This window comes from Rhinolophus sinicus, linkage group LG03, assembly GCF_036562045.2.
Source record: "Rhinolophus sinicus isolate RSC01 linkage group LG03, ASM3656204v1, whole genome shotgun sequence".
Lineage (NCBI taxonomy): Eukaryota > Metazoa > Chordata > Mammalia > Chiroptera > Rhinolophidae > Rhinolophus > Rhinolophus sinicus.
In genome coordinates this window covers 154187360-154197282 of record NC_133753.1, presented here as the reverse complement: position 1 = coordinate 154197282, position 9923 = coordinate 154187360, and the positions used below count along the sequence as shown (strand labels likewise).

At 39.9% G+C, this 9923-nt stretch overlaps 1 protein-coding gene across 3 annotated transcripts in view; it reads left to right on the top strand.

The window, feature by feature from the left end:
• The window catches only part of MAP1B (microtubule associated protein 1B), a 93755-nt gene extending 88479 nt beyond the window's left edge, over nucleotides 1-5276 (top strand). For all 3 annotated transcript variants that reach the window (XM_019728087.2, XM_074328851.1, XM_019728088.2), the window contains 2 exons: nucleotides 1733-1971; nucleotides 3356-5276. In XM_019728087.2, the coding sequence (XP_019583646.2) occupies nucleotides 1733-1971; nucleotides 3356-3511 (395 nt within the window). In that variant the 3' untranslated portion in view covers nucleotides 3512-5276. The remainder of the gene's footprint in view (nucleotides 1-1732; nucleotides 1972-3355) is intronic.
• The last annotated feature ends 4647 nt before the right edge of the window (nucleotides 5277-9923 follow it).

Below are 9923 nucleotides of genomic sequence, written 5' to 3'. Positions count from 1 at the left end.
CTGACCTGCATGGATAAAACACGAAATCCATTCAAACAGATAAAAGCCAACTGAAATTTGCTACCCAACTTGCCTAACATGTATACTCTAGCCCACACAATTGATTTTTTAAAATATTTTTGTCATTTAAAGTGATAATTTTAAGGCAAAGTAATAAGTAAAGATGAGTTAATTTGAAGATGCTTTTCGAAAAGATTTCCGGTATACATCCTGCCAAAGTGAGCACCCTAATAGATTTCTAAAAAGACAAAATTGCACTATTAATTGATTTTTAAAACAAATCTGGGTCGACTTTTGGCAGTTTACTCAGCTTGTTCTTCTATATGAGCAATGTTCATTTGGTGTTGATGGTAGTGATTTAGTGCGCAAGGGAAAATTACCGGCATTTTTAATTATTAGAACTGTAACTCATAAACTTCTATAAGTCAGAGTTCTTTGGGTGGCCTATACATAGATATTTTGAGGGTTTTCAGCTCAGATTCATTAAAATGGCTGGTTCGTCTATTTATAAAATGACTCAGTATATCTAAATATCAGTTAACTGTTTCTCATCACTTCTCCAACCCCCTAAAAATAAAACTGGACAGTTCATGGAGTTCACTGGTGGTTTTGACTCTAGGATGACAGTCTAAACATCCCATGGAGAAAGGAAATAGGATTAAGTATCCAGCTGGTATTTTAAATGACTGTACAGCAGTGGACTCAGACCAGCTGTACATTAGAATTATCTAGGGTGCTCTTAAAAGATGGTGGTGCCCAGGCCCTCACCCCAACCCCATTATGTCAGACCCTGGGGCGAGGGGCCTGGGCATCAGCATTACGCTTGCTAGGTGATTCTAATTTTGCAGCCAGGGTGAAGAACACTGCCTTAGAATGCTAGTTCTATTAATGTTTCAAAAAGTTTAAACCTTCTAACTAGAACAAGTCAGAATGCGAGCTCCTCAAACAAGATGCCAGGAAACTTTTGGGTTAATCTGAATCTTTTTACTTTGCCCAGGCCTTTTCTGACCTAGACTGGGAATGTTAGCAGCCAGGTGACTTTCCCCAGTCTGGTATGTCCTGATTGGCTAGAGAAAGCCTCGTCTTTCTGAACCTTCCTCTTGCCAAAGCTTGGTATCCAGCCTCGTGTAGGCTGAGGTATCTCACTTTTCAGAGTCCTGTGCTAAGGGGAGAAAATGGCGTTTCATCAGTGTGTGATTGAGGTTAAGGTGCTGAGGGCCTTGGGAATCATATGAGGATAAGATCTGAACCATTTACTAGGTCAAATGTTAGAGTATGATACTCAGTTGTGGCCAAGTTGCTCTCAAGTGAGACCCTAACAGGGATTACATTGCTTACCTATAGTTTACCAAATGCAGCTGCTTCCTTTTGACTTCTAAAATCTATTTTTTAGATCATGTTTCAAATTAAGATGCACAGTAGTACCTCTTTTAGGAGAAGTATTACCATTTAGTTCCATTGTTTGGGAATGCCTTGAAACTCTTCTTACTTCCTAATGGGCAGGCCACAAAGGGAAACCTTTCCATTCTTCATTTCCTGGTGAGATGGCAAACAACCTCCTTATATCTTCTCAAATTGCCACTACTAAATGCCCTCTACAAAGAGAGGGAAATGCCTGGCCCCCCTTTTCATGTCCTATGGACCTTCTTGAGGATGAGTAGGGAAGGTGTACTGGACCTGTGGGTCTCTTCAATTCCTGTGACCCTGGCTTTCCCTTTGTTAATTCACCCAGGACCAGGAACCACCAAGACGGCCAAGCCCTCAGCTGTGCCTCCAGGCCCCCCTGTGTATTTGGACCTGTGCTATATTCCCAACCACAGCAATAGTAAGAACGTCGATGTTGAATTTTTCAAGAGAGTAAGGTCGTCCTACTACGTGGTGAGTGGGAATGACCCCGCTGCTGAGGAGCCCAGCCGGGCTGTCCTGGATGCCTTGCTGGAAGGGAAGGCCCAATGGGGCAGCAACATGCAGGTAAGAGCTCCAGGATAGCGTCTGCACTGCATGAGGAGCCGTGGCCAGAGGTGGAGGGAAGGACTCTTTGTCTTGTGATTGTGTGGTGCCCCATGGGTCTGTCACTCCTGAAATATCCTGAGGACAAAGTGGATTTCACACACAGAAGGTCGTCTAAAATATTATTCTGGACACCAATAACAACCATGGCCTGGGAGGAAAGCCACTTTACCACCCTGAGGCGTAATTTACTTATCTGCAAAATGAGCCTAAGATCACTTGTCCTTCCCCCTAATATACCAAGAGTATGTGTGTATGAATCAAAGTGGTCGTATTTCCATGTGAAATCTGCTAAGGAATTGTTTTTACTGCTTTATGTTTCACAAATAGACCAAAGCTAGGAGTGTGGCCATTTAGAAAACCAACTATGCATGTGAAACGCCACAGGAGGAGCACTGCTGGTGGTGGTCCCCACCAGGATATTCCCAACTCACAAACATCATGACTGGCCAAGAACCACGTGCTATTCTTTCGGCTGTGATCTTTGCTTATCTAAGTTGTATTTGTCTGCACAGTCACATACCATGTTTCTCCGAAAATAAGACCTAGCTGGCCAATCAGCTCTAATGCATGTTTTGGGGCAAAAATTAATATAAGACCCGGTCTTATTTTACTATAAGACCCAGTATAATATAGTATAATATAGTATGATATAATACCGGGTCTTATATTAATTTTTGCTCCAAAAGATGCATTAGAGCTGATTGTCTGGCTAGGTAGTACACTGTGTTTGCATAATAATAAATAGTATTACTTGTTAGTTAATCATGTGAAATTTCATGAGAAGCACCAGTGGCCTCTTAAGGAATACTGATGGAATTTTTATTATTCAGACCAGTACCCACTTACCACACTTTTCCATCCCCATCCACATACACGTTAAAGATACAAATCTTTGTTCTCAATACGAAGTGTTAGAGGGCTTTGAACTTCAATAATAACCAAAGCTCCTTGGATTAAATGTACAATATCTTTGATAGAAAACTTACCAGGTATGTTAAAGGAAATACAAGAAATTCTTCCTTAACTGAAGCACTTCTTGTCTTAACATGAAAGAATTAAAAAACTGACAGAGGTCAGTTTTATAGGTGAACTAATTGATGAATCATTAGTTGTTTTTGGTTCTAGTCTTCAATTCTTCCCAGAAAAACTTGATTTTTTTTTTTTTTCTTTCCAGCTTTATTCTGGTTCCTGGAAAATATAAGTTTAAAAGTCCTTTGCATTTCTTGAGGAAAATAGAAAATTTTCCTTCCTTTCCCCCGTCGGTCTAATTAATACCTTATTGTTCTATTTTTCTCACCTGATTTCCAGCTCTGCCTTTAAGCTAGCTCCTCTCTCCCTGCAGGTGACCCTGATCCCGACCCATGACTCAGAAGTGATGAGGGAATGGTACCAGGAAACCCATGAGAAACAGCAAGACCTCAACATCATGGTTTTAGCAAGTAGCAGCACAGTGGTTATGCAAGATGAATCCTTCCCTGCATGCAAGATCGAATTGTAGAGACCAAGGCCAGCCACACCACAGGATTGGAACTTTGTTTCCAGAAATTCTTCGATTTGAAATCACCTTTTCTAAAAAGTCAATTCATCGAAATAAGTTGCTGAACTGTTACCTGCCAAACGCTATACGCAAGTCACTAATATGTCTCAGTTGTTGCTGATTGCTAAGGGAAGTTACAGTATTCCCACAGTAGGGTTCAAGTTACTGCAAAATTACCTACCCCAGTTCATCTCTGCTGAACATTTGGAAACCATGCACTAGCAAACCCAACTGACTTCTGCTAGGTATTTGTCTTAGAAAGAGAGAAAGTGAGAGGGAATGCGCGCACAAAGAAAGAACGCAGGAGAGAGAGAGAGAAAGAGAATGAGAAAGAAAAAGAATGCAAGAGAAGGAGATATAATGGTAGAGAGTGCTGGTGAGATTCCCAGAGAGGAAAAAGAGAGAGCAGGGTGGAGTAAGGAAGAGAAAATGGCCAATTCGGTCTGCATTTTCTCAGGCAGTCTGTATTCTGTAATCTACATAGACAGAGTTTTCAATTTGTGTCAGTCTGAGTCATCAAAAAGGGTCTTAATTTTCTAAAACAAGTTGGCTGGAAGAAAACAAAAAGAACAAAACTTGTTATGAGGACCTGTGAGATTTTTCACGCCTTAATTAAGCTCCTTCAGTTTGAAGGCTGCACACTGACATAACGTAACGAGCGCAGATTGGACATGCGAGTGGTTTGAGCCCCAGTCAGAACTCTCAGACTCTTCCAACACACAAGTAGACTGATCTAAGGCATGCTCCCAGCATCTGCACCCAGTTAGTCCGCTCTGAGTCAGTTAACCTGCATGCGGAAGCACCCATGTCCACCCCAATTAACAAGCAAATACCAAAGCAGTTGGGAGTACATACAGTAGACAATTTGCCTTAGGAAGTGACTTGAATGTACAAAGATACTTGATGCACTTATTATTTTTTAACGTGAGACAGCAAGTTTATAAAACATCCGTGTAGGATTATAGCTACTCCAGTTACAGGAGCATGTGTGTGCGCGTGGGGGTACTTGAAGCTGATCTGATTGGTGCAACTGTTTGATGCTGAGTCATGCATGGGGGATACCACCTTAGTGCCCCTGTGGTCCCTCAGCCAAACACGTTGAGCCTTTCATGGCTTCTGCAAGTTCAAGGTGGAAATGGCTTCTATGATCAGAACTGGGAAAACAGTGAATCTTATGGTGGAAGAGGTTCTTAGCAAGTGTACAGTATTTACCTTCCTTTGTCTTACATTGGCTTTTTTTAAATTTTCCATTAATTTCAGCATAATTATGGGAACAAGTGTACAGAAGAATTTTTTTTTTTTTTTTAGGTATGTGAGAACTTTTCATAGATGAACTTTTTTAACAAATGTTTTCATTTGCAGGAAAATGCAAAGAAAATTTTCAAGTGACAGTCTTTTTTTTTTTTTTTTTTCCAACTGTTTCATAAGACAGAAAAATGAATAATGTTTGTTGAAGTTCTGGTGAGACTGAAGTCTGATATTGCAGTGATAATATTTATTAAAATCCATAACTACCAGGAATAGTGATACCTCCCACCCCTTGATTCCCATAACATAAAAAAACCTGAGTACGTGCTATTTGAGAGTAGGGGAGAATGGCATGGTAGACTCCTTTTCCAGGCCTTTACATCATCCAGTGATATCCTACATACTTCTGTCAAGATCTTCAACCACGAGGTAAAAGAGCTAAGACAAGTTCAAAGAACCCTAGCGAAAATTTGCTTTGGGATTTTTTTTCTGAAAAAAAAAAAAAATAAATAAATAAATAAAGAAGTAATACATTGAAAGTAATACATTGAAAACGGTTCATCATGTAGAGTTCAGAGATCATTTCCATCATTGTCATTATTGAACTATGAGTCTGGGAAGCTAGATCATGATTAAAACTGATGTCAAGTTTCAAGTTGCAGATCAATGCCCCCGGGGTTCAGATGTGGCAAACTTCTCAGTGACAACTGTGCTATGTGCTCTGTCATGTTGCGTTTCCTACAGACTCGAAGATCTACGGAGTAGTGACCAATGACCTCATTTTATTTTCTATGTTAGTTATTTATTTCCGAAGTAACATTGTAGTTTATTTTTGTCTGGTAAAGTGTATGTTTTGCACTGCTAACTACTATGAGGGTTTAGACAATGCTTCTTCAGGGTCCCTTCACTGAGGACCTATGCAGTCTACTTAATGCTGTGAATTACATTTTCAAATGTTTAATTTTAAAAAAATTAATATTCTATTTTTTTTAGGCTTCTCTAGAAATTCAGCTTTTATTTATTACTCCACTTTTTTTTTCAAGTCCTAAAGAACAAAATAGTGAACAAGGGTACAAACAAATTAACACATGATGGAAAACTCATTGTGAAAAAATGAATTTCATTGAGTGTAAACTCATCTACTTCAAACTTATGAGACAACCTAAGATATTCAAGATAATTACTTAATGATTAGTTGTTAAGTTAGATCACGTAATGCATGGGAAGAGAAACAGATTTCCAGCATTCTTGCCAAATCCAGACCTCTGGTTGATTTTTCTGTTAGAAGATGGAATTATTTTCCAGTTTCCCAAATTAAATTTATTTAACACATTACTTTGCTTTTTTAAAAATAGAAACATTTCAGGAGAACTACAGCCAGTTTTCAATTATAGCCATTTTAGCCCACTCTTTTTTTTCTTTTGCTGTGGGATTTAATGGGGAAAATATACAAAAGCTGTCATTAGTCAGGTGGCTCTTTTTCCTATGAAATGTATCAGTGCCCTTCTCCATCCATTGTTCTCAGTGATGACCACAGAGCCTGAGTATACCAGGAAAGCCAATATTTGCATTACAGATTGCGCCTGTCCTTCCAGAAACGTTTCTTACCTGGGTGACTAACCTAATTTTGCTAGTTCCATAAATACACGATTAGTTTAGTAGCAGGCATCACGATGTACCATGTACATTCATAGTGAGAGCTAAAGATTGACACAGACTTCTAGGAGCTTTATTCACACTGATTACTTAGTCCAATTGTATAGATTGAATATTTGAGTGGAAGAAATTCACACTCCATTTAAATGATGGGATCCCATCAGGATAGCTAGCACTCATGATCATGACTTTTTGGGTAGTATTCTTAAGCAAAATTCTGTGGAGACTAAATGTTAGAGATGATCCTCCATTTTCAATTTTAACTAATTCTATCCCCTTTCTCAAAACCCAACTCCCATGCATGCTTTCTCAGTCTTGTGGTGGACTGGATACAATGACTTAACCCCTCTCCCCCAAATGCCATTTTCCATGGAGTTCAAAAAAATTTTTTTTTTCTTAACCTTACATATCATAGTGAATGGTTTCCCCAGTGTATATGAATGTTTTAAGTGTCTCCAATAGCTTACACAGTTTAGGAGGTTTTCAATACTCATTTAATAAGATTAAGTCATTTGCTAATAGAAATTTTACCACCTTCCATTTTCCCTCTATTACCAAATTTCAGCTCTCAGGAGCTGTTCTACGATTCTGAAATTGCTTTTCTTGCCTCGCTTTAGTCACCTGTCACAGGAGGTTCTTGCTCAGTAATGATATTGTGAGTTAGAGTAATAACTTTTTTTTTTTGCGCTTCAGATTTAGAAGATCCTGTTTCCACTTGAAAGGAACTGTAAGCTTTTATCTTTTAACCAACTGAACAACACATCAAAAGCAGCCTAAGGATGAACATTTCTTTGAAAGCAATTAGGTTATTCACCTGGTATTAAAATGATTACTATTAAAAAAAAAATCTGTGACTTTATTAAGTTGATTTAAAAGGCAGCATCAAAAACTGAAAAGGAAGGGGGAAAAAATAGCTTCTCTGCACTCATTTGGAGCTCTCCAAAGCAGGGACCATGGAGATGAGGCATCAGGACCCGGCTGCCCTTTCCAGAACACCCTGCAGCAGCAGGCCAGAGGCGGCTGACGCGGCTTACCTGTGCTGCATGCAGCCCTATTCTTTCCGGGCCTGGAAAGAAGCGGTCTTGAGCCCAGCGGAGAGGCACCTGCCACTCCTCTCGTTCTGAATGGTGTTTGTGTCAGTCTGCAGCTGTGTATGGTATTAAGTCTTATAATCCTGCATCACTTCTATCCTATCCAGTCATATCTAATGTAGAAAATTAGTTTCCAGTGAAAGTAATATGTAGTGCTTTTATGATATTTGTGTGCAATATCCCCTCTTCCATTGAGGATATTTGATGTAAAAGAAAAAAGAAAAAAACAACTCAGTTCCACAATAAAATACAAAAGTGGCAAAAGTTCGTGTGTGTGCTGTGCTGTCTTGCGTTTTGAGTGACTGAGTTGGGCTCACTCAGCAGGGGTGGAGGTTTGCCACGCCCGGGGTGGGGGTCGGGGTGGCAGTCTCAGCATTCATTCATATGGGGTGATTATGTTCTTTTCAGGGTGGGCGCCCTGGCTTTTCGCAAAACAGGGACAGAGTCCTACTATTTCTATAACTGTTGCCTCGTTCTTTTTTATAACCAAGCCCTAGAGGACATTGGGGTCTAAGGACAGAAACTGAGAGGTGAGGGAGAGACATTGCTTAAAAAGAAAAAGTAACTAGGCCAGTGTAGTGGGAGGACGGTATTGGGAGGGTTTCCTCTGTAAACTACAGTATAAACCCCAAACCAGGTGCTCAGCCTAGTTCCACCACGCCTGGCTGTGGCACCTGCGTCACTTTATCCCATCTAGAGTTTTCTCACCTGTAAAAGGAAAGGATTTGACAAGATGGTCAAACTGCATGGTCCCTCGTATCGTTGACTTCCTGGAGCTCTGCGAGGCCATCATACTCAGCAGTTACATCCCGCACCTCACTTATCTCCTCGGTTTCTTGCTCTGTTACAGAATAAGCTCTAGCTAATGTAATACACTGTGGGGTTGACTGACACCCAGGAACTAAACACTGTTTAGGAAAAGTGATTATAAATAACATAGTACCTCAACAAAGGAGGAATTCCTTAGTCATTCAAAGTACTGTTCCTTTACTCTCTACCCAGCAGTAGGTAATAAAATCCCCAGCAGTAGGGGATTTAAAGGTGAAGAAAACATAAGTGCTGCCCTAATTGATTGAGGTGACGGGCTCCCAAAATTCAAGGGTGAGCTTTGTTGACTATAGGAAACGCACCAGAAGTGATGTCTAAACAGACCTGGCACGTATTTGTGTTGGCCAGAAAGCAAATTCGAGGCCGAGGCAACATCTCACACAAAGCCTCAGCAGAGAGCAGGATTAACGTATCTGGGGGTCCAGATTGCTCAGAACGGCAGAGTGTAGAGGGACACGCCAGCATCTCAATTCCCACCACACAGCCACAGAAAATGTGCCGAATACTCAATAGAGACTTCTAGTACCTGGTCTTTCTGTATTCAGAGATGGTCCTTTGGCCTCAAAAGCCATCACAGCCTTTCCTGAGTCATAATGTTCATTTGTCACATACCTTCCTTTTGATCTTACATTGTGCCTCCAAATCATGGGGCTTCATTGATGGGTTCAATTAGAAGTCACTGTTTGCCAGAAGCAATTCTGAAATCTCTCCAGAAATTAAAGGGTTAAGCATGTGAGCACTCAGGGTGGGAAATCATCACTGAGATTTTAATGACATCCATCAGACTAACCTTAACTAAAGAAGTTGTTTTCCACTGTAAAATTATTCATTTCCAGGAAGTGTTTCAAGGAGTACAATTTTGAACTCTGCAAATATGAAACATCATGGAAGCCAAAAAAGCAAGCAAAATTCTCCTACCACTGGGTACCTCAGTGGAAATAATACCCCTTTTATAAAGCCTTTATAAATCTTCCCTGTGTCCTTGATCTAGCATTTAAAGCCCATAACGGAATTTATTTCCAGATGCTTTTTTTGTACGAATAAAATTTGTTTCCTGAACATGTCCAGCTCAGATCTGGAATCCCTAACATTCACACACAATAAATACACATCCTAAGTATTATCTACTTTGTTTTGAACAAAGATCCCAGTGGTAACTGCCACAGTTTGGGCATTACCACCACCTTTTGTTTGGACGTCCTGGCTACCATACAAGTAATAACATCCGAAAGGCTGCAAAAAGGCCAAATCAATGGGGAAAGAAAAGGTTATTTTCAAGCTAAGAAGCTGTTATTTAGAATAAAATGCATTTTTTCCTGACATAACTATATTGAAAAGCATTTCTTTCTCTGCCCCCATTTTCTAAAGTAAGATTTGAAAATTTTACCGTTCTCAGAGTTTGAAAAGTTCAACTCTGAAGTGGAACTGTGAAAAGTTGAGCTCTAACCATTTAATGAAAATACAATCACACCACATTTTTTTTTTTGCTTTTATGATTCACTAAAGCCAAAGGAAGCCATCTGAGCCCATTTCAAACTTCATCCCTTTCT